Source organism: Furipterus horrens, unplaced genomic scaffold, assembly GCF_987537825.1.
Source record: "Furipterus horrens unplaced genomic scaffold, mFurHor1.1.pri manual_scaffold_3, whole genome shotgun sequence".
Classification (NCBI taxonomy): domain Eukaryota; kingdom Metazoa; phylum Chordata; class Mammalia; order Chiroptera; family Furipteridae; genus Furipterus; species Furipterus horrens.
The window spans coordinates 142716902-142741884 of record NW_028327173.1 but is presented as its reverse complement, the minus strand read 5'-3'; the positions used below and the strand labels follow the sequence as shown (position 1 = coordinate 142741884).

At 35.4% G+C, this 24983-nt stretch overlaps 1 protein-coding gene across 1 annotated transcript in view; it reads left to right on the top strand.

Annotated features, from left to right (window-relative positions):
* The first annotated feature begins 1196 nt into the window (after positions 1-1196).
* The window catches only part of DPH6 (diphthamine biosynthesis 6), a 142101-nt gene continuing 118314 nt past the window's right edge, over positions 1197-24983 (top strand). Inside the window, exons 1-3 of the mRNA XM_090271946.1 lie at positions 1197-1267; positions 4714-4808; positions 9422-9615. Of these exons, the coding sequence (XP_090128072.1) occupies positions 1197-1267; positions 4714-4808; positions 9422-9615 (360 nt within the window). The remainder of the gene's footprint in view (positions 1268-4713; positions 4809-9421; positions 9616-24983) is intronic.

Genomic DNA, 24983 nt, shown 5'->3' with positions numbered 1-24983 from the left:
ATAAACTTTTCTTCCTCATATTTGTCAAGGCAAACTACTAATTACTGAACCTTGGCCGTTTTTATAGTACTGCAATGACCCTCGGAAGTCCCAAAGTGCCTTACCTCATTCTTAGCATGACAGATATACCTCATTTTTATCTCTGAACATCTCATGTATGTAGGGTCTCCAACTCTCTCATGTACGTGGTGATCCCATATGTAGGTATGTAATTATTTTTTCTTGCTAATGTCTCACATAGACTTAATTATTAAACCCTGAAACACTCACCCCCCCAGCAAAAACAAAAACAAAAAAACAGCACCTAGGGTCTTGGCTCTAGGTTTTTTCTTTGGTGTAGAGCACATCTGTTCTACACATCCAACTCTCCTCCAAGTTGGTTCAACTCTCACTTTATTAGTAAGTCCTACCTTGATACTCTATTTAATTCTGCAGTTTGCCTTTCCACCTCCTTCCTGATTCCTCTCAATCTCTATTTTTTACGGTTCTTACCACTTTTTATATACTATATAATTTTTAGCTGTATATTGTTTGCGTTCCCCACCTCCATGTAAACTCCATGAGGAGAGTGATCCCTGTTTTCTTCATGGATGAATCCGAGAGCCTAAACCAGTGGCTGGTACATGAAAGGCACTGAATGAATTTAGTAGCTAACCCGTCTTTCTGAAAGGCCGTTGCGCTTTGGTGATGAGCCTTAATTGATTTCTCAGCTTCCACATTACACAAAGGCCAAAACCACAGGGAGTCTAGAGGTATCCCGGCCAGCTGCAGATTTAGGTTTGGAGGGCAGAGATAAACGCTAAAAAGCTGAAGAGTTTAGTTAGTTTACCAGGGTGGCTGAGGAAGCGCAAACGTCCTCTCCCACTGAATAGCCACAGGTTCTGCAACTTGCAACATGTGTGACTTTGAACATTCTCACACCTAAACAAATCCAACACCACTGTGCCTGGGCTCTGCTACGCGGACTCGGCCCTTTTCTTGGCAGCTTCACTGCCCTCACTTAGGTGGTTAGACCGCGCCTAAACACCATGTTTTCTGGCCCGGGATGTCCCTGGCTCAGGGACAAGTCACCAAATATGGCATACCCTCCCGGGCCAGGAGACCGCAGGCAGCGGCCGCATCGCTGGTCTGAGGGCTGGCAGCGGAGCGAACACCTGCGCGAGGCCCCGCGCCGCGTAAACGTGGGCGCGGTTTCGATGACGTCACGGTTCTTGCCCGCCGCACGCACGCGCACTGCGTTCAGCATGAGGGTCGCGGCTTTAATCAGGTAATGTGGCGCCTGTGCCACCTTCTTCCCCGTTCAGCCTGCAGTCCCTTTCTGCTGATGGGCGTGAAGTGCCGCTGCCGCTGCTAGTGGCGGCAAAAAAAAGGTTGGCTGTGCACGAGCCACGTGTCGGGGTTTAAACGGCTCGTCCAGGCCACGGGAAGAGGCGGAGCCTTTCGGCTATTGCCTGTCCCGGCTAGTCTCGCGGTCTTGCGCTCGCATCCTTCCTCTGTGCGGGCACCGCCCCTCCGTTCTCCTGGCGCTCAAACTTGCATTCATGTCGGATTCACCTGGGGAACTTTAAAAACTGATACCTGGGTCTCACCGCCGGACCGCCAGTTTAATTATCCTTACGCGGCCCTGGGTCGGATTCTTAAAAGCTGTAATCATGGGCAGCGAGGTTTGATAGCCTCTGCTTGATTCTACCTAGCACCCAGCCCTTTGCGTCTGGGTTTATCCGTCATGTTCCCTTCAGTCTTTTCCTGCGGTCCTCCCGTACTGCTTTCCACGCTAGGCTGTTTGTATCTCGTCCCTTTCTACATAAATCCACCTCCCCCTCGCCTGCCACCCAGGTGTGTCTGGGATTGCTTATGATATGGATGTAAACTTGAGGCTCAAGGACAGAGATGTAATTGTACCAGTTTTATCCCAGACCTGGTTGCAGTTACTTTAGACACACATTTTCCTTTAGAGTGACGTTATGGTAACACCTAATATTACAAAAGGAGTTTGAATATTACAGTAACCCATCATATTTAGGTGTCTAAAGTGAACACTATGAAAACCAAAGACAGACCAGTTAAAATGTTGCCATACTCAATCTGTAAACTGAAACAAAAGGGAACACTAATAACATTAAAAAGGGAATTTAGGCCACTCAGATTATGTTTGATGAGATTTTTATCTCCATAGAGTGTCTGAGCCACATTGCAACCATGCATGTTCTGTAAACCCACTGAAGATGTAATGTTACTGTTCAGTGCCCTAGGTAATTGCTACTGATAGGTCTTGACATAACACTAACCCTTTCTGGAGTGACTGGAATATTCCAGTTTCTTTTTTTTCAATGCCAGTTTTAAAAGACTGATGTCAGTGATTTTTTTCTGTAAAGTGAATGATTAAGCTTTGACAATAGTGCTCTTCATTTGATCTTGATAAGAATTAAAAGTAGTCAGGAACTGAGTAATTCACATCCATGTACAATTTGACAAGAGTTTAACCATTTAAGACACTAACTAAAGACTCAGATATGTGGGAGGGAAGAAAAGATTGATGTAATTAATTACATTAAAAATTCTGTAATGTGCATACATTTTATAATAAGTAAATTATAAAATGCATTGTTGGAAAAATCTTGCTATACTAAGAACTGTATAAATGTTAGACATACTATAGATATGTCCACATACCTATATATGAATATGAATACATAGTTGGTACTTTTTATATGCATTTATGTGCATATATGCTTGAATATGTATGGAGTTAAATACAGTGAATCTACTGTAGTTGCAATATAGTGTGTGTGTGCGTGTGTGTGTGTGTGTGTGTGTGTGTGTGGACCAAATTGAGAGATAGGATATGTGTGTGTGTTCTGAATAAGTGAAACCGGGATCCTTACGTATCTTTAAACCATAAAGAACATTATTTTTCTAATAACACTAAAGACTGAGTCATTGTATTTTAAATTTGAATGACACCTTCAGGATTAGCTAGGCCATTCTCTAATTTTGTAATGAAATAGGTGAACACAAACATTGAGTAATTCAGCTTAGTATCCAGAGTTGGAAACTAAAATTTTGATCTTCTGTTGGATTTCTCACATAATATATTCTAATGTACTTTGTGACATTTCAGGAGGTAAGATGCTCTGTATTTCCCTAATTTCTTTGACCTTGAAAACTCTTGTTCTTAGAGTACATGTTGGACAAGAGTGTTCCACATAACACAATTTGGGAAATACTATTTTAAAACTATTTAAGAGCTTAACATATTTTAAAGTAAATTATAAGGCTAAGTTCTAATTGAGGATGTATACCGTTTAATCTTAAATATTCTATATAGTCTAAGGAATTAGATCATTGTGTCCTTATGGAAACAGCAGTGAAGCTCAACAGTGGAAGCTGTGGGGTTTATGGGAATATCAGAATCTGAGGAAGGGGAGTATGGATGTAACTTCACTTTACTCCTTACAGTCTCTCCCCTTGAGAAGTTCTGGAATGACAGTTGTTATCAGAATGTGGTAGAGGCAGCCAAATGTTGGGAACTAAAAAGGCCAGCTTCTAGAATAAAAAGTCTCTCAGTTTCTTGGGGTATGAATGGGCCTAAGCATTGCCTGGGGGTGCATTTGCTGATCTCAAGCAAGAATTGGGAAGAAGGGAACCAGGGGGACCAAAAAAGGGGAAGAGGGGCTATAATAAAAGAAAGGGAGAAATGTGTACTGAGGAACAGTAGAGTATGAAACCCAAATAGCATAGAGTTTGCCATTCAGCCTTCTTATAGGTGAAGTACCACTTGTCTTAACTAAGTGATGTACCTCTCTGTTTTAGGTAGATTTGTTACCAAAATTGATAAGCTCTTTTCAATCTGTTAATTAGATTTGTGCTCAAACCTTATGCTGCTATCATATAGGAGTGGCCGAAAGCTGAAGTACTGATAGTACTGATGTTTTACTTATTAGTGTAATTGGACATTTTGCTTTCTATCTTTACAGAATTTGAACCCACCAGCTATATCATACTTTATTATTAGGTTGGACCTCAGATTTTTAATTGGATGATGGAGCCCAGTTGTTAAATTTCTTACAGTGGAACAGATGTTTTTCTGCTTTTCTGTAGAGAATTTCATCAGTGGAGTATATATAATAAGTGTTTAACTGGACTGTAAACTTAAATCGTTTTATTTGCAAAGCACTTTGTATATTAAGTAAAGCTATTGTACTATCACAAATCAAAGAGTCATATTTTGTATAGAATGATCTTTGTTACAGTGGCATATAATTTCATAAGTTCTTATGAGCAGCTACTGTAGAAATTCAGACTTGTTTGTTCAGTTGCTTTTGCTATGGAAATTGCATGTAGTGTTTTGCATTCTAAATGTAAAATAGCCCCACAGCTCTGACCAGTGTGGTTCAGTTCGTTTGGCGTCCAGCAAAGCAAAAGGTTGCTGCTTTGATTCCCAGTAAGCACACATGCCTGGGTTTTTGGTTCGGGCCCTGTTCAGGGTACATACCTGAGGCAACTGATTGATGTTTCTCTCTCACATCGATGTTTCTCTCCCTCCTTTCCCCTCCCTAAAAATAAATAAATAAAATCTTTAAAAAATAAATTAAGGTAGTCCCTCAAGTATTCTGAAAAGCTGAATAAATAATGGGTTCTATTTTGATAGCTAATGATTCTATGTTGAATAATGGTCAGTAACCAGGATTTATCTCTTTATTTATTTTTTAGTGGTGGGAAGGACAGCTGTTACAATATGATGCAGTGCATTGCTGCCGGGCATCAGATCGTTGCTTTAGCAAATCTAAGACCAGCTGAAAACCAGCGTAAGTGTATACTTTTATTGGAAATCCTCTAAATGACTGAAACTCCAACTTTCTTATTGTATTTTATTGTAAACAGTATGCAAAAGCAGAAAAGAAACTAATATATCTTTAGCACATAGTAGATGCTAAGTTCAATGCTAAATGTTTTCAATTACATTATCTTTAATCCTCACAATAACTCCTAGAGTGTATTATTTGACAGGGATACTGAGGCTCAGAGCTTTATTAATTTGTCCAAGGTAAAACAGCTGTAACAAACTTGCAGAGCTGAGACTTGAACCCTCTTCATAGTGCACTGCCATTCCACCACAACACATTTCCAAGTGTTGCAGGGAAAACACAGGTTAATAAAATGGAGTTTCTTGGAGCTTGGGAAGGAAGACGTATATTGATAAATGATAATGTATGAACTTTATTATTAAAAAGATCCAGTTCAGCCATCTTAGATGTAAGCTAAATCTGTGAGACTTAATTCACTTTTACTTTTTATTTGCCTGTGGTAACAAGGACATCCATAAATAATCCACAGACCTCATTTTAGTTACATTTTTCAGATTACTCACCAATGAACTTTCTCAAATTATTATAGAACTGTTTTTCCCTCCGTGTCCATGTCTGTGTCTAAATTTCCTTTTTTAATAAGAACACTGGTTGTATTGGATTAAGGGTCTACCCTAATGACTTCATCGTAACTAATTACATCTACAATGACCCTATCTCCAAATAAGGTCGCATTTTGAGGTACTGGATATTAGGACTTCAAAATAAGAATTTGGGAAGGATATATTCAACATCTACAATATCTTTTGTTAATTGAGATACAATTGACATATTACATTGTAGTTTTAGGCCTACAGCATAATAATTTAGCATTTGTTTCTACTGTGAAATGATTACCACAAGTTTAGTTAACATCCATCACCACTCCTGGTAACAATTTTTTCCCAATTAGAACTTTAAAAAAAAGAAAAGTAATCATGGATTTTTTATACTCTTTTATTATACCCATATAACTATAGATATTAACTGCTAAAATGTAATAGGGAGAGATTAATACTTGTCTAAGTTTACGTGTTACTACTTCTTAATATAGCTCTTCTAGGAAAATCTTTTTACCGTTCACTTTACTCATTTTCTTTCAAGACTAAGCTTTTGTTGTACTGTTATTTTAGGATAAATTAAATGAGCAGTATATCTGAAAACCCTAATCCTTGTTCCTGTTATGAAATAGGCATCCAGTAAATGTTGAATTTGAAGATAACTCTAAATCAGTCAGTCAATCCTTCCTTCCTTCCTTTCTTTTTTTCTTACTTCCTCCCTCAAATCTGCCAGTGTGTTGAATTTTTTCAAAGTAATTTATTTATTTATTATTAATTAATTAATTAATTTTATTTTTAGAGAGAGGGGAAAGGAGAAAGAGAGGGAGAGAAACATCACTGTGTGGTTGCTTCTCACTCGCGCTCCCAACTGGGGACCTGACGTGCAACCTAGTCATGTGCCCTGACTGGGAATCGAACCAGCGACACTTGGCTTGCAAGCCGACGCTCAGTCCACTGAGCTACAACAGCCAGGGTTGAATTTTTGTTTTTATATAATTTTACAGTTGTTTTTTATGTATCTTGTCTCACTTTTTATCCCCAGATAGACTGCTTATAAGCTACTTCAGAGAAGAGGCCATACCTTGTATGTTCCTTTAATTGTTCCTCAGCTTGTGGGACGGCTCTGTGCCTCTGGTAGGCATTAACTCAGTTTATTGGTAGACAGATGAATAATGAACTAACTAGAATTAGCCGTGGAATAGCCAGCAGTTATAGCCAACAGTTATTTTTCAGATGTTTGAATTTTCTTTCCTTCTGAGATTAAGACCCAAGTAATGCTGAAAGTGAAGTCAGAAGATGGAGATTAAAGATATTTTATAGGAAGAAACAGAACAGGTTCTATAGAGGGTTGGAATAAATATACACTCTAGGATTTTATACTGGGGTTCTGATGTTGAATAATAATAGCCTTTTAGAAGTCAGCTGTTTTTAAAATAACCTCCTATTTCTGTTCTTTAAATAATATGGAGAAATTTCTTTGACTAAGTGTGAGTGGGAACTATACTGTAACTTCTGTATTACAAAAAAAGGAACAGATTTTTTTTCCTACAGGCTATGTTCTGTTACCAAAGCAAAGTGATTCCTTTATCCCTTGTGATCAGTCAGGCAAGTGGGTTTTTTAACCTTTCTATCTTGAGAGGTCTTGGTATTTAAAATGCAGATATTTACATAACATATAATACATAGTTGGTGTAATCATGGAGTATGTATCTTGTCTTTAACTTTTTTATGTGAGTTGTTATAGTTACTGTCCTGAATCATTACTGTATAATCGTCCATGGGTTACTGGTTTACTGGCAGGGTGGGTAAGGTGACAAGCAAGTTATATTTTTATACTTCAGTGGAATGGAGACATTTATTTACAGTATTGCTAGTGAGAAAAAATTCAATAGTAAATGGAATTGGAATATTATAAAGTAATAGTTGGAAAGACTCAGCTGAAGCTATAGTAATTGTAGTGGAAGAGAATAGATGGCTGTGGGTTTGGAGATGGAGAGGGTTTAGCTAATCTTTATTTTAAAGTCAGCAGGAAGTTGGTGATTATTAAATGATTCATTGATTGACTTCACTTCCGCCCAAATATGTTGCAAAAGGAACCTCAAAGAGGAATGACTGGTAGAGATGACTCCAGTGTGCAGTTGGTTAGAGTGAATTCATGGTGCTGTGTTTTCAGTAGCTTGTCTGGAAAGGAATTTATCCCCATCAGTGATAATTTGAAGTTGTCATAAAATTCATAAAACCATCTCTTTATATTTGTAGTAGGAACTTTTGTGGCGTGTTAATTGAGGTACTTCAGGCAACAGTGGAGCCTTTTGGTTTTATTTGATTTCATACCATTGGTACTATATAGCTTCCATTAATAAAAGTTACGGTGTGGTTAAGACTAAGTGGAGCCTTAAGGGAAAATTGTCTTCTAGAAGTCAGTAAAATGTTTTAGTTATTGTGCTAATATCAGAAAGTTTCTTGCTAAGAAGCTCAAAGTTTTTATGTGTATATATACATATATATACATATATGTTTGTATATATATAAATTTGATTGTATCAATATTTTTTAAAACTAAAACATTTAAAGATTCAGTCTAGTTTGAGATGATGATAGGATGAAGATTTTTTTAGGTACCTTTGCTTATATGCCTACTTCCTACTGTGCTTGTATGTCTACTTCCTACTGGGGCCGGGAGTAGACAGATGTGTAGTACTCATGAGTACATGGAAGCCAATCTGATGTGTGGGTCCAGGAAACCGGTGAGCCAAAATGTAATGGCATATAGTCGATGGTTTTGATTATTGAAGGGGCCCTTACTTACAATATCATTTTTATGCCTTTTGATAGGACACTTTCACATTCAGTGGAAAGTCTGGACCTACATATATTGTTTTGTAACCTTTTTTATTTAATTTAACATGTTGTGAACATCTTCCATATCATTAAGTACTACTTTACTATGTAGCATTTCCTTGATATCTTTGGAATACAAGTACCATATGAAATTAACTGTTCTGTGAATAGATAAATTTGAGAGATATTTCATACTTCGTCCCTTGAGTAGAACAACTTAGGAAAAATTGCAAAGACACCTCTTTAAAATGATTTAGCTCGTTTTAAAAAATTTATTTGACTACAGAATCTTTTTTTTTTTTATCAATAACGGTTAATATCTTATGGTATTTTATTCTTGCTGTTAAAATTACATTAATGGCTGCATAGTATTTTATGAATATACTCTAATTTTTAATCTATTTAAATAATGCTGTGATGACTGTGTCTTTGCAAATAATCTTTGTGTATATTCATGATTCTTTTTTCTGAAAAGTAAAATTACAAGATCTCAAAGTGTATTCCAATATATTTGTAAATTCATTTGCATCAACAAAGATTCTGATGTGACTCACCTGTTTTGAATATTTTACCCATATTGATATTTGTAAAATCTTGTGAAAACCTGTGATTGTGTTACTAATTAGCTTAAATTATGTTTCTGTACACCTTTGTAACTGCTTTAAAAATATTGAATATATATATATTTTTATATGTTTTGTTGAAGTGCTGAATATAAATCATAGCAAGAGCATATGAACTTTTCTCTTACAAATGTTTGTCACTTATTAACTAAGTAGATATTTAATTAAGAAAGGTTTTCGGCTACAACTCAATGACTTTGTGAATAACCTGGAATGAATTTAAGAAAACATTTATATAATAAAATCTTTAATTGAATAATTAAAATTTATTGGATAGATTTCTCTTTGAACATGTATATAGTTTAAAATTTTTTATATATAATTGTTATTTGTAATTAGCAATAGAGATGACTAGAGGTAGTGTGAATTCGATACAACTAAGGATACATGTGCAACTCATTTTATTTTACTTCATGAATGCAGAGAGATAAAGTGTGGTAAGCTTTTAAGTTATTTGTTAACTGCTCTCCAAAGTAAAACCTGGATGGACTTCCATATCCACTTTTTTTTCACCCTGTTTTACTGATTATTTCCACTTTAATTGTTACAGTGGGATCAGATGAACTGGATAGCTACATGTACCAGACAGTGGGCCATCATGCCATTGATTTGTATGCAGAAGCAATGGCTCTTCCCCTCTATCGCCGAACCATAAGAGGAAGGAGTGTGGATACAGGACGAGTATACACCAAATGTGAAGGGGATGAGGTTGAAGATCTCTATGAGCTTTTGAAACTTGTTAAGGTATGCAGAGTGACCCATTACATTCACTGACTTTAATGTGTAATTAAAAAAATTAAATTTATTGACTTATTTAGTGATAAATTTGTAACTGCTATAGCCCAACTATTCTATGAAAGGATATTTTGGGGTTTTTTTTGAACAGAAAATAAAATTGTTACTATGCCTTTGCATTAAATAATATTTATAAATCAAACTTTTGATATAGTTTGGCACCTAATATTGTCAAATGATATTTAACCAAGTATTTTGTTTTCTTTAGGATTTTGAAGCTGATGATCTTCTTAGCAAATGCTTTTTGAATACACGCTGTGTGCTTGATACATAGTTCTAAGTCCTGGGTAATGGGGCAATGAGCAGATCAGACATAGTCCTGTTCTGTCAGAGCTTACTTTCCAGTGGAAGGAGATAGACAGTAAACAAACAAACAAATAAATAATGTGCTTGGTGGTGAAAGGGAATGAAGCAGAGTCAAGGTGAAAAGCATGGTGACAGGGACTGGCCGAGCAAGACCTTTCTGATAGGGTGAAATTTAAATACACCTGAGGAAAGTGAGTAACTGAACCTTGTTTAAATCCAGTACAACAGCTATGAATTAAATACTTAAGTCCCTGTATATGAGAGTTTTGGCAGCCATTGTATATCCATTGTTAATTTCTTTAGACAAAAGATTTAGGAGTGAAACTTGGGGGAGAGGGTGATGTTAATTAATGGAGATTATCTTTTCATTCTCATTGATAGCCAAGTATTTGAATACAGTTTGGTATTCTTCTTAAAGATGAATTTTATCCATTCAATTCATATAAGTATATTGAATGAAATAGAGAATTTAAACCAATATTTCCTGGATGACATAACTTTTATTTTATTTTATTTTATTTTACCAAGGAAAGGAAGATTTCTGTCTCCTCTTCTACCAAGGACATTGAATTTCATTTTTTAAATCTTTAGAGAAGTTCAGCTTTTCAGAAGTTAGTCATGAACCCATGTCATGTAAATCCGTTAGTCCCAAATAACTACTTCAATGCACAGCTTTAAATTTGAGATGGATCAAACTTTAATATCAATTAAGGATTTTGATTTAAAAAATATATAAAGTATTTAAATTCCTTTAAAGTTTTCTTGACTGAAGTATTTTTTATTTTGTATTTCACAACATTTTTATTTTTATTTATTCTTTACAACAAACTGATAGTGGAAACAGAACAATTCCATAATTTACTGTTTAGTTCTGGATAGCATAGGATACTTTTCAAAGCAAATCACAGGTATCTGGTTTCTTCCTTTGGGGAAGATACATGCTAATAAAAGCTATTTTGATTATCAAACAAGGGGGAAATCATAAGAGCTCCACTTTTTTCTTTGTAATCCTCATGTAAGGACATGCTTATGGATTTGGGAGAGGGAGAAGGAGAGAAACATGGACATGAGAAAGAAACATCAGTTGGTTGCCTTTCTCACAGGGCCCTGCTGGAGAACAAACCCACAACCTAGGCATGTTCCCTGACCGGGACTCAAACCCATGACCTTTCGGTGTATGGGATGGTGCTCCAACCAACTGAGCCAGGGCAGGAGTCTCACTTGTAATAGCCTTCTCTCCAAAGAGGCAGCTAAGATCTTGACAGTGTTCACTTTGAGGTATGAAATACTAAATGCAAATTTTGCATTTTCAAATTGTCTTTCTCGGCATGTAAAGAAATCAAGTCTTAAGTTTTAGCATAAACCATTAATACAAAATGGTAGGACTCACATGACAAGTAATTGGATTTCTTAAAAATCACTGATAATTTTGGAGAAGGTCTGTGATAATAACAGCCTTCTAAGAAAGGGAAAGATAATAAATTAATTAATTTAATTAAAAATGGTCAGATCAGTAGTAATTAAGAAAAAATTTTCCTTTCAATCCATGCTGTCTTTGGAAAAATGAATGCTTTGCCATTATCTTTAGTAACAGTTATAACATATTAAGTCTAATGTTAAATATTAATAACTTCTGCTTTGGAAGTTTGTACATGATAATTATAACTTTAGTTGAAAGAGATATTATCAAGTTGTCTGGGAGTAGTTTCTTCTTTATTTGTATAGAAATATTAATTTTACTTTGGGATATTTTAAGGACATAAATATCAGGGATATACTGTTTTTATGTAAGAGATTGTATAACCAGGCTCCAATAGTTAAATCCATATATGAAACACTGGTGCAAGGATTTCAATAGAGGTCTTACATATTCTAATGATTATGGGGGAAAAATGAATCTAGAAGACCTGTAACTCTTCAAGTTAGTCTTCACTCATAAGAAAAATGTTGAACTGCTTCTTTTACTCCTTTGAATATTAATAGAACATTGAAAGCATTTACGTTCATTTTAATTTTAAACATTTATTTATAACATAGCAATTTTGTGACTTTCACATGTAAGTCAGTCTTCTGTTTTTTTAGCTCTTTTCCTCCCCCAAATATTAGAGATAATTTTTGAGTAGGAGATGTTCCTTTTTGTGAAGAGTTTAATTAACTAATTACTGAAAAGTAGTAGAAAAGGTTTGGAAGAATTTACAGAGTTAAAAATATCTTAACTTTTGTAAAAGTCATGAAAAGTATTAGAACTGTAATAAACGTTTATATATATATATATAGATCAGGTGACTTATGATGTATATGCCCCAAACAATTTGCAAAATACTTGGTTTTATATAGCTAGCTTTTTATTCTTTAGAATTTCTTTAATATTAAAATGTCTCTTCGGGTCTCATCTGGAATAATTTGGCATTAGATAACCTGTATTATTTTATGACAATATAGTAATTTTCAAATTCTATGTGTGTTTTCTTTTTAGGTCACATAAGCACTGTAGTGATTACTGAAAGATACCTATAAACATCATATCTTTATAGAGCATATATTTAAGGATCAGTATAGTCTGTCTTTCTTCATTGGTTTGGAGCTACTTCTTAATGGATCTGCTATCTTTATCTTTTTGGTTTATTCCCTTATTTAAATGGAATTTATCTTTAAGAAACTTCCTTAGAAAATGTACTTTCAAATCCTTGTATTTTGAAATCTTCCTATTCTGTTCTCACATTCGATCCGTATATTGGTTGAATTTAAAATTCTAGATTAAACGTCATTCTTCCTCAAATCATTGACTGCATTGCTTCATGGTACTCTAGCATTTTGCTGTTGAGGAGGTTGATACTTTTTAGCTGACCTGTTTTTTTCTTTCTGTTAACTTTTATGAATGTGTCTCTATGCTCAGTGTACTGGAATGTTACCACAATGCGTTGTGTATTGAAAGTTGCTTCCCCTGCATTCCTTCCACAGTTTCCTATCGAGTAGCAGCATATCCCTGTCTTCTTTGCCTTAATGTTGGTTCAGGGATGGTATTAATCCAATTGAAAGCCAGTCATAGAATGGCATTCTCCTGGCCATAGTGATTGGATCAGGGATGGTTTTGTTAACCTACGTTTTACCAAATAGAATGAAGTCTCGGGTAATGAATGGTTGGCAGAAGATAAACTCTTTCTCCTGTACAGGAGGATGTGTGGATGTGAGGCCTAGAACTGCTGTGGCTTTTTTTAGTCTTCCCTTGGGTGAAGAAAATCTGATGTCAAATCTGACACAAACAATGGCAGAGCCAGTAGAATTGCGTGCAATGTGAGAATGGCTCTGAGAAATGGTCTCCCTTTTAAAAAATTTTTATTTGTTTATTTATTTTTAATTATTTATTTATTTATTGTTTTTCTATTACAGTTTTCCCCCATTGCTACCCTGTACCCAGCTCAGCCCTTCTCCCACAGTCAGTCCTCACCTCATTGTCCATGTCCGTGGATTATTTATACTAGTTCCTTTACCAAACCCTTCCTCTACTTATGTTCTCCCTTTATTTGTTTGATAATTTGCTCCTCTCTACTTTCTCTAGTTCCTTTTTCTGGTACTCTCACTGATCAGATGTTGGACTGTCTAGAATGAAACTTCATGTCTCTTGTCTTTTCTCTTATATTTTAGCCCTCAGGTTTTTAATAGCCAATAACGACTTGTTTATGGATCCTTCCTTCCTTCCTTCCATTCTTTTCTTTCAAATAACAACCTGTTTCTCCTTCTGTGGCATAACATCCCTACATCCTTTTTGAAATACAGATCAGAGATTTTTAAACACTATCTTACATTCCCTGAAATATTAATGTTTTGTTCGTGGTCTTTTTACTTATGTTTTGTTCTCTTTCATATGGTAGGCTTTTCTCAAATGTCTTGATTGCTGACTGAACTCTTTTGACTTGGTTTTGACTTCTTTTTTTCAGCCTCATGTTTCACATTTTTTATATCTGGAGTTCAAGATAATGTGGCCTACTTTGGTTTCTTTCCTGGCTTTCTTCTTTTCCATGCAAATAGTAGATTATAGCTTTCTTCGTTATCAGTCATTATTCTTTCTTCATCTGCTTTCTGACTCAAGAAACTAATTAAAATTCTTTTCCATTGTCTCCCCCTTTTTCTCTTTGTTTTTTGGAGATTTATACTTTTGTTTTCATTTTAATGGAATCTTTTGATCCAGAATTCAGAGTTAATTTCATTCTGATGTAATTAATTTAATGTTCTTCATTAAGTCAAATATTCAGTTTCAGTCTTTCTGTTCTAATCTTTGATACTTTTCTTCTCTCATATTCTGTTTCTCATTAGGCAACTTGGTATTGATAATCTTGAGTTACTTAATGAATGCTTTTGATTTGAATACAACAATAAGTGAATAACTGCTTCTTATAATAGAATATTTGTTATCGATAGAAAGGTTTGGAAATAAATGACTTTTTAAAACAGATTTTAATTTAACATTTTTAGTAAATATCAATTGCCATTTTACTTTTTGTATTGGTTAGAATTCTTTTTTTAAAGTATATTTTATTGATCATGCTATTATAGTATTTCAATTTTTTCCCCTTTGTCCCCCTCCGCTAAGTACCTTCCTTCCCTCCAGCAATCCCACCCCCTTCAGTTCATGTCCATGGGTCATGCATGTAATTTCTTTGGCTTCACCCTTTTCTATATTCATAACTTCCTCCTGTCTATTTTGTTCTTACCAATAATGCTTCTTAATCCCTGCACCATTTCCCCCTTTCTCGCCCTTCCGCCTCCCAGCTGATCATCCTCCACATGATTCCCATACCTATGTCCTGTTCCTATTCTGGATGTTTGCTTAGTTTGTTTTTGTTTTACTTTTTAGATTCAGTTGTTGATACTTGTGAGTTTGTTGTCATTTTAATGTTCATAGTTTCGATCTTCTTTTTCTTAATGAGTCCCTTTAACATTTCATATAATAAGGGTTTGGTGATGATGCACTCCTTTAGCTTTACCTTGTCCGGGAAGCACTTCATCTTCCCTTCCATTCTAAATGATAGCTTTCCTGGATAGAGTAATCTTGGTTGTAGGTCCTTGCTTTTCATCACATTGAATACTGCTCGCCAGTCCCTTCTTACCTGCAAAGTTTCTTTTGAGAAATCCACTGATAGTCTTATAGGAACCCTTTTGTAGGTAACTCACTTCTTTTCTCTTTCTGCTTTTAAGATTCTCTCTTTATCTTGAATCTTTGACATTTTAATTATGATGTGTCTTGGTGTGGTCCTCTTTGGGTCTAGCTTGTTTGGGACTCTCTGTGCCTCCAGGACTTGTATGTCTGTTTCCTTTGCCAAACTTGGGACGTTTTCCTTCATTATTTTTTCACATAAATTTTCAATTTCTTGCTCTTCCTCTTCTCCTTCTGGCACCCCTGTGATTCGGATGTTGGCATGTTTAAAGTTGTCCCAGAGGTTCCAAAGCCTCTCCTCATTTCTTTCAATTTTTGTTTTCTCATTCTGTACTGGTTGACTGTTTATTTCTTCCTTATGTTCCAGATCATTGATTTGAACACTAGCTTCCTTCTCTTCCCCATTGGTTTTGTGTGGATTTTCCTTCATTTCACTTAGCACAGCCTTCACTTTTTCCCTTATGCATTTGCCATGCTCAAGCATGTCTGTCAAGTCTGTGAGCATCATTATCACCACTGTTTTGAACTCAGTGTCTCTTAGGTTGGCTATCTCCTTATCACTTAGTTCTCCCACTGGAACCTTGATCTGCTCTCTCTTTTGGGCCATACTTCTCTGTCTTTTCAACTTGAAAGCTTCCTTTGTTTGCCTCTGTGTCTTAGGTAGAGTTGTTGCATCTGTCTGGATGAGTATTACTTCTTTATATCTTTGTGTGTTGGACTTCCATGCAATTCAGTTTTCTGGTCGTTCTTGTTGTTTTTAGTTTTGAGGTTGTTGTAATCCTTCTTATGGTTGTGGAAGGAGATGAAGTGTGTCTACCTACGCCTCCATCTTGGCTGGTAGTTCTGGTTAGAATTCTTTTGATTTCTAGGAACAGAAAGTCATTTTCAACCTGGCTTAAATAAAATGAGGATTTCTTGACAACACCTTAATTAAGTTTGGTTTCAAGTTGATAGATACAGGACACAAATTATATAATCATCCCACTCTCTTCTCATTTCCCTATTTCTATTTCCTGCCTCTATTTCTGTTGATTCTTTTCTCAGTCAGGACCTTGTAGTATGAACATGGCTCCCGGTTACATTCTAGTAGGAAAAGCTCCCTTCTTAAACAGCTCAAAGGAAAATTCAATTATGTTTCACTGTCACTCATTGCCCTGGGTTGTATCATCCATGAACGCTGTCATTTTGGGGAGATGAGTTCATTTGAGTGGCCAGGTCTAGACTATGACATTCTTGGAGCAAGAAATGGAATCTCTTGGTTCTGTGGAAACAACAGAACCCACTGTGGGAAAGGTGTATTTGCAAATATAAAGCAGGCTATTGCTGGTATAAGGGTGAACTGTGGCAGGGCGGCAACAATTTTCCTGAAAATAAATAGGTTCCAACTGCTTACAAAATAGGGAACCATCCTAGATGGTTTTTCATTCAATATTACCCTCCCTCTCTCCTTCTCCCTCCTACCCTCCTTTCATCCCTGTCTTTCTTTTGTCTTTAACTACAATGCTTTCAAACATAGTTGACCTTTGGGGTCACAACAGTAATCTTATACTGTAGAACCTGTATATTCAGTTGCTTATGATTTCTTCACCTTAATATCATATAGGCATGGTAAACTTAACAAGTTCAAAATGTATTCATAATTTTTTTTGCACAATATAACTTTATTTCCTGTCTTTCCCTCGTAGTTTAAAACATCATCATGTATCCCTCCACCTAAGTCTAACCCAGGCCTCACTACTGAACTTGCCCTGTGTGTCAGTCCCCTGCCACCCCAGCCACCACATCATATTCCCTAGGCCATGTTGATATTATTTCTATGACTTCTGAAATCTGACCCTTTGACTTTATTCCCACTGTTACTAGCTTTTCGTCTGTATCATGCAAGAGTCTCCTGACTAGTCAACTTGCCCTTAGTATTGCCCTGTGCTTCATCTAGCCCTTCTACCACATTGATGTCAGCTGATCTGTACACTTATTTAAATAACCCACTATTAAGATAAGTCCAAACACATTAGCTTGACACGAGAGTCTTTAAGAAGAGGTCCTTGCAACCTTATCTCTTTGATCCTACCATTCCTACACAAGCTTCCTGGTTCAAGCTATACTGAACTACGTAACATTTCTAGGAGATTTCTTTTCATATCTTGAGTTTTTGCCCCTGCTTTTTCTATATCCTTATCTTTTTGTTTTCCCAGAGAACTCCTTCTTTCATACCCTTCAATGAAACCAGCTCTAATTTAGCGTCTCCTGTCTCTTCCATGAGAGCTTGTCTATACCTGTACTGTCCTTCTTAGGACATTACTAGGATTGTGTATATGGCTGTCTTTTGCTAGCGTGTGAGACCCTCAGAGACATGCTCAGTGCTCTCTATTTTTATGTCTCTGGTGTCCAGTAGTTTTCCTGGCATATGGCTGAGTTTTAAGGGATTGTTGAACAAATTATTTCAAAATTCAACAAATTATTTTTTATGTAATTTTTCTAACAAAGAGAAGCCATGACACCGTTACAAAATATGGTGTAAAATTATTGGTAATTTTATTTATTTTTGTTTTTTCATTTAGAAGCTTAAATGGAATGGGCATTATAGTAGAGTTTTTCAAAATAAGGTATCCAGTTAGATTTGGCAGTGTAACCGCTAAGTGTACCAAGAATAATTTCCAGCTGCAGAATATTTTATAAAAGTGCTGAGCAGATAACTTTTTCAAATCATTTTCAGTATCTGCATGTTAGAAAACCTGCTTATTATGGTAGAAAATTACTTTGTTGATCTCCTTTCACTTTGGATCTTGGGAGGGAAAAACTCTAGATAGTTGGGTGGCTTGAGGCAAATCCAAAGGGTTTGGAGTGGGAGGAACATGTAAGACGACCTTAAGATTTGCAGAGAGGACCCAGATATAGTGCTAATTAAACAGGCATATAGCCCTGTACACATTGCCCCTGGCTCTTCCGCATTTCACAGCTTGCCTCAAGCTCTGTCAGTTATCAAGATTTTGGACATTAAACCTGGTCCCTCAGCACAAAAAAATGCTTTGCTACTATTGATTCTGGGGGATTTAAACAGGAAGAGTTGGAATTAGCAGACCAGTGTCATTTTGACTCTGAGGGGTGGCCATCTCTGGCCTTCGCAGATAATAAAGCCAAGCATTCACGAGAAAGCACATGATGGAAGGTCTGTCTGGAAATAAAATGTTGGGTCATACTTGTCATTTATTACAGTTTATAAACATCACAGGTCCAGACTCTTCATCTGTAGATTCCCCTCTAAAGCCTAGAAAATGTGACTCCCTCATTCTAGGAAAACTATCATTCTTTCTCCTCAACCTTGAACTTTTCTACTTGGTATCAATAACTATAAGTATATATTACACATGCACATATATACTCTATCTTTTGCCTGATTCAGTTCCTCTATAAATTCAACAGTCGACTCGCTTTTATCTCCTTTTATTCCTTTCTTCTATGAACTATAAATTTCTGTCTTTCTTATCATCTATTCTATGTATTTTAAAGTGTGTTCAGTATGTTAGATTTGTCTTTCAGAATTCTTTCTCCGTGCTTTAAAGTCTTTGATGTCTGTGTCCTATTGACTTTTTTCCTTTCCCTGACTATGCTACCATGTATTTTTTAAGAAACTTTTTGAAGATGTCTACTTCTGGAGTTGTGTCATTTAAGACACTAGATGTATGTTTCTGTCCTATAGTCTTTCCTTCATTTCTGGATCTATAGTTTACTTTGTCTTTGTTATAGTTTCTATTAAATGACATTAATTGCCAAGAACATATTATTAAGATTTTTAAGTATGAGTTACTTTTTTTACTCTTGTCTTTATATTTTTTTGTTGTACAAGACTTATTGGTGGCCACATAATATGTTAGATCTTGATCTTTTTACATCAGCTTTCCCTTTTAAATTTGGAACATCTTCATTCTGTATATTTGGAGCGCCGAAATCATAAAATAGCCATGAAAAACAGTGATACTTTAAATAGCTATATAGAGGGTTTTTTTTTTGTTTGTTTGTTTTTTTTTTGTTTCTGTTTTTAATTGTCAAGAGATGATGCAGTAGGGGTTTGTTCTATGACATGATGATGTAAGAAAAAATTGAGTGAATCCAAGGGGTGTATTAGTTGACATTGACTTTTACTATTAACTTCAATGCATAGTACTACCACTTAGGGACTTTTCCTTTGTTTTTTATTCTGCAAATGCTAATTGGTTGCTTATAATGTATCAGTATTGCAGAGTAAAAAGCTGTACAAGGCAGTCTCTGCCTTCATAAACCCTGAGGAGATAAGACATACACAAACTAACTAAAGGTAGAGTTGCCATTAGAGTGTGCACTTAAGGGGCTATGAGGATTCAGAGGAGAAAACTGGCTTCCATGTTGGGGGATCATGAGAAGCCTTATGGGGAAAGTTACATTTGATATCCATGAAGGATATTTGTATCTAGATGAAGGCAAGTATAGGAGAATGGCTACAAGAATGTTGCAAATTAAGGGCACAGCTTAGTCAATATCACCGAAGAAGGAAATCATGAGATACGTTAGGGAAATAGAGTGGTTCAGTTTGTCTAGAGCTCAAAGTTTAAGGAGTTGCAGGAAATAAGTCTCAAAACGTTGGTTAAAGCCAAAAAAGAAAGTGTCTTGTAATTTAGGCCGAGGATTATTAGAGTAGTAGAGAACCATTACATCATTCTTTACCAAACTCAGTTTAATGGGTCAGAACCATTTTTTTTTCTTGAAAGAGACTAGAATAAATAGAAAATACCAAAATGCATTGTACATAGTAAGGTTTATTATTTTGTGAAACATGGGTATATGTGTGTGTTTATACATAATGTGTATGCTAGGTTGTTACAGATATTTCTTACTGTTAAATATATTTTTATGGTCAAATAAATTTAAAAGGCACTATCTTGAGGGATTTTGCAAAAGGAAAAGTATATAGGGAGCTTCAAGAGCATTAGGTTGAATCACTATAATGCAAGACATAGATTAGGGAAGTGGAACTCTGGAAATGAGGAGTTCAAATTGATAACTGAGATACGAGGCTAGCTGAAAGATTCTGAGGACCTGAACTGGAGGAGCAACAGTGGGAAAGGTGAAGGAGAGGCATGTGCCTAATGCTGCAATGACCAGAGAATGCAGATATGTCTTCAAGATCTTGTTTTCATTTCCTTTGAATATGGTATACCCAGAAGCAGAATTACTAGATCATATGCTAGTTCTATTTTTAAGTTTTGAAGTGCCTCCATACTGTTTTCTGTAATAGTTGTACAAATTTAAACTCCCTCCAACAGTGCACAAATGTTCCCTTTTCTCTACACCTTCACCAACATTTGTTGTCTGTTGTCTTTTTGATGAGAGCCATTCTAACAGGTGTGAGGTGGTATCTCATTGCAGTTTTGATTTCCATTTCCCTGATGATTAGTGATAACGAACTTCTTTTCATATATCTGTTGGCCATTTGCATGTCTTCTTTGGAAAAATGTCTATTCAGTTCCTCTGCTCATTTTTTAATTGGGTTGTTTGTTTGTTTTTTGCTGTTGAGTTATATGAGTTCTTTATATGTTTTGGATATTTACCCCTTATCAGTTATATATGGTTTGCAGATATTTTCTCCCATTTGGTTATTTGCCTTTTTATTTTGTTGATGGTGCCCTTTGCTGTGCAAAAGCTTTTTAGTTTGATGTAGTCCCATTTATTTACAAAATATAAAATCTTAATAGGTTCTGTAGGCTTTTGGGCACCATGTCAAATTAAACTGGCTTCAGAACTATAAATTAATTGACTCCTTGTATTCTTCTTAGGGTCTTTCTCCAGTCTCTCACCCTCTATAATTTATCCTGCAAACTCATGCCAGGAAGGTCTTTCTAAATTGTAGATTCAGTCACATTTGTCTCTTCATCATGATTTTTTGTTCCTTATCCATTGTGCCGTTAGGGTGCTCTGCAGTATGACTTCAACTTATCTCTCCTCTTTTCCCATCCAGTGTTTTCCTTCCTGGGACCTATTTTCACACTAGACTATTATTCCCCCTCATAGACTGTCTTTCCTGCACAGTGCTGTATTTTAGTGAGAAATAGTCTCCTTCCTTTCCAATTCCTTCTTTTACATGACATCCCCTTTTTGATATTTTGCTTGATGTGTCCCCACCAAGTGTACTATCTTCCTCTTGGGAACCTTCATGAAACTTTTTTTCTCTTTTATAGTACTTAATCTATCTTTACACTCAGAACTACTTTTTTTTGTTTGTTTTATTTTATATTGTGGATTTTTTAAAAAAGATTATAAGTACTTTGAGGGGCAGACATATTTCTTTTTTCTTTTAATTTCTTATGGGACTTCATACAACTCTTGAACTGAGAAAAACATTGTATTCTACTATAGTTCTCTGGAATTTAGTTATTTCATCTGTAAAATAATGTATCTTTCTTCTTGTTTTATTTTATGTGTTTTGAGAATAAATGAGAAAATATATGAGAGCTTCCTTATGTTTCTAGAAAGATAGAGGCTGTGTAGATTAATTTTTTCCTTTTTTCTTTGCCTTCCAATTTCATGGCAATCTCAGGTCTTCTTTCCTCTTTAGTATCTTGCTTCCAGAATAATCCAGCAAAGCTGAATAAAGTCATCTTTTCGTTGCATCAAGTTCCATTAGTATATTATTATTAAATAGTAGCTGCAAGTTGGCATGAGATGAGTGTAATTTCTCTTGACTTTATTAGTATGTTAATGCAGAGAAGAAAAAGAATGGTAATCATTCAAATTGCGAAAGAGGCTTAAATGGGGACAAATTTATATTACATAGTGGATTCATTTTATCCTTTGATATTTGTTGCCTATAATTTTGGGCCCTCCCAAGTCTTTTCTAGACTTTTTTTAGTCAGATAATTCAGCCTTCCAAACAACATGTGGAATTAATGTTTCCCATCTAGGTTACTACATTAGTAAACTGAAACATGAGCTGTTTCAAAAGAAAATAAAGAAGTGATCTCAATGATGATAGAGGTTCTTATTAATAGATACTCTCTATTAAAATTATTTTGGCATATTTTAGGACTTAGCTCTATGTTTATTTTTAAAATTGAAGTGCTATATTTCCTATTAACTCATTTGTAAAAAGCCTCAAGCAAGGACTTCCATTGAAAATTGCATGGACTGAGTTTAGAGAATTTAGAATTTTGAAAGAGTATATGAAAAATTAATTTTGTCCACTTGGGCTATTATGTGCACTCCCGTATGTAAGAACGATTACCTCTCAATACTAGCAGAATTATACCACACGTATTCATAGAATCTACAGGGCCTTGTGGGTACTTCTGTGTACTTACTTGCACACAATGGGTGCTTAATGAGCTGTTGTTAAATTAAACTTACTGAACAAAGTTAAGCCTATTTAACCTTGACAAAATTCAGTTTGACAAAATTCACCTAATATTGATCCCTGTAGATTTCTGTAAAAATCAGCTGACAAATGAGAAGAGGCAGCAACTATCTATTAGACATTTATTCTTTTTCCTGTGCAGAATTCTTTGCTACCTACCATAGGATTAACTCTAGAGCCATTGAAATGGTCCATGGCCTATTTTAAGACTGGTTCTCTTGTGGATTCTTTCCTAGGTAGTAATTTTGCAGGGAGATGAGGAGGAGAAAGAATCATCATTATTTGGTAAATAACCCATAGTCTTCCCTTTTGAGCCTTTCACAATTTAAGACTTTTAATAATATTTATCGGTCTCATAGTTATTTTTGTGACTTCCTTAACCCTCATCTACTGATTTGAGTGGTCATATGACCCAGATTTCATCACAGAAAGCTAGTAAAAATAAGTCTAGTGGACTTCAATGCAGGATAATGTAATACTTTTAAGACAGTATTTCTTAATCTGGAGAGAAATGTGTTTTGAACTCTAAAATTTTGTTCAAATTTTTTGGGGAGAAGTCCAAATTTGTTTCATAATCTCACAGTGATCTGTTCTCTTCAAAAGTTTAAGAATCACTGTTTTAACCATCAGTTGCAGAAAGCTTTGTAGCCTGGGGGTAGGGGTATTCATGACTACCCAAGTCAGTACTCAATTGTCCTCTGAGCCTGGAATGTACTGTGCTATGTACTGTGAGGTCAGAGGGCTTGCTGGGGTTTCTAATGAATGAAGAGAAGTGTGGCATGGAGGTAGTACCTGAGCGCAGGCAGGATGCCATGCATCTCCCACAAAGGCCATGGAGATCTCAAAGATAATGAAATGCAAAGTAACATCTTAAAATTTCAGGTAAGAAGTGACAAACGGGGACCAAAGAAGAGGGAAGAGACTTGGACCCTGTGTGTATACTGTCTGTTTCTTAATAAGCCTTTGGATTTCATGTTGAAGGATAAAAGGAGAGGGGTACACTAGGCATTGTTCTTGACTTCCTCAAGTGTAGCATTCTTTTTTGAATTCTCTTGCATTTAGTTACTCTTCAGGTATTAAAGTATGCTTTGATTTACACAATTATGTGTATATATAATATATCTTATTTGTTATTTTGTAACCTCTTGAAAGCAGGGACTATGTGTTTTTCAACTTTGGATACTCTGCAGTGACTATCATGGTGCCTTGTCCATATGAGGTGCTCAGAATATTTTGTTGTATATTGTTTTGGGAGGCTGTTGAGAATGTTCGCCATATCACACATTCAACTTTATGATGACCCAAGGGTGAAATTTCTCTCAGGACTTAAGTCTTTATAATAGTTTGCCTTACTATAAATATTGGACAGATTTTATTGTATGGACACTGTAAATCATGCAACTTATTTGGTTTCCTTTTTATATTGATTGTTAGCAAGCCCAGATCCAAGTGAATGAATTTTTTCAAATATTTTGTCTTATTATAATAATAATTGCTTTTTGTTTATGTAGTGCTATCTACCAGGCACTATAATATGCTCTATACATCATATTTTAATTTATCCTCGTGTCAACCCTGGTTTATTATACCTATTTTGCAGATAAGTAAACTGAGATAGAGAGAAGTTAAGTAACTTGTCCAAGGTCACACAGCTAGAAAGTGGTAGAACAAGTACTTTTAATCACTGTGCTCTGCTGACCCTCAACATTACATTTATGTTAATTCATGCAGATATTACCATATAACAATGCATATATAGTGTATACAAGGGTGGGGCAAAAGTAGATTTACAGTTGTGAGTATGCAAAACAGTATCTATTCTTGAATTATTAATTATTGTATTATTTTCCATTCAAACAATTGTAAATCTACTTTTGCCCCTCCCTGTATATAAACCAATAAAGCATGTGTGACTTAACTGTGAGACAGGGGGCAGACATGTGGTTTAATAAGGGGAGTGGAGTTATTAAGATCAAAGTGATGTATCTGTGTTTGATCTCATCTCATTTCAGAGCTCTCAGAATAATTTTAGATCGTTGTTACCCCAAGTGTGGTCTATTGGCTGGTGTTGGTCCATGAAGTGTTTGTTATTGGTCCAAGGTCAGCTATTTATAGAAATTGAAACTAAGCATTGAGAAACTTTTGTAGTCATTTGAAAGTAATTTTATGGTTGAATCTAATAATAAAAATTTGGCCTTGTATTTTATATCTTTTTACAATTTAAGTTTTGGTAATTCATTTTAATTGTATTTTACAGAAGGTTCTGTCTTCAAAGGTTCAGAAATTTTTTTAAAAAATTGATTCTTGACATAGTTTTAGAAGCACTGTTTTAGGTAACAGTTTTTCAAGTTTTTAAGCTGTTGTTTGTCTAAAGAAGAAAATACATTAACTGCAGCTTGAAATTACATTCTAATTTATACCTGTTTCTGAAGATGAATTATGAATTAGTATATTTGGTTACTTTCACTTTCT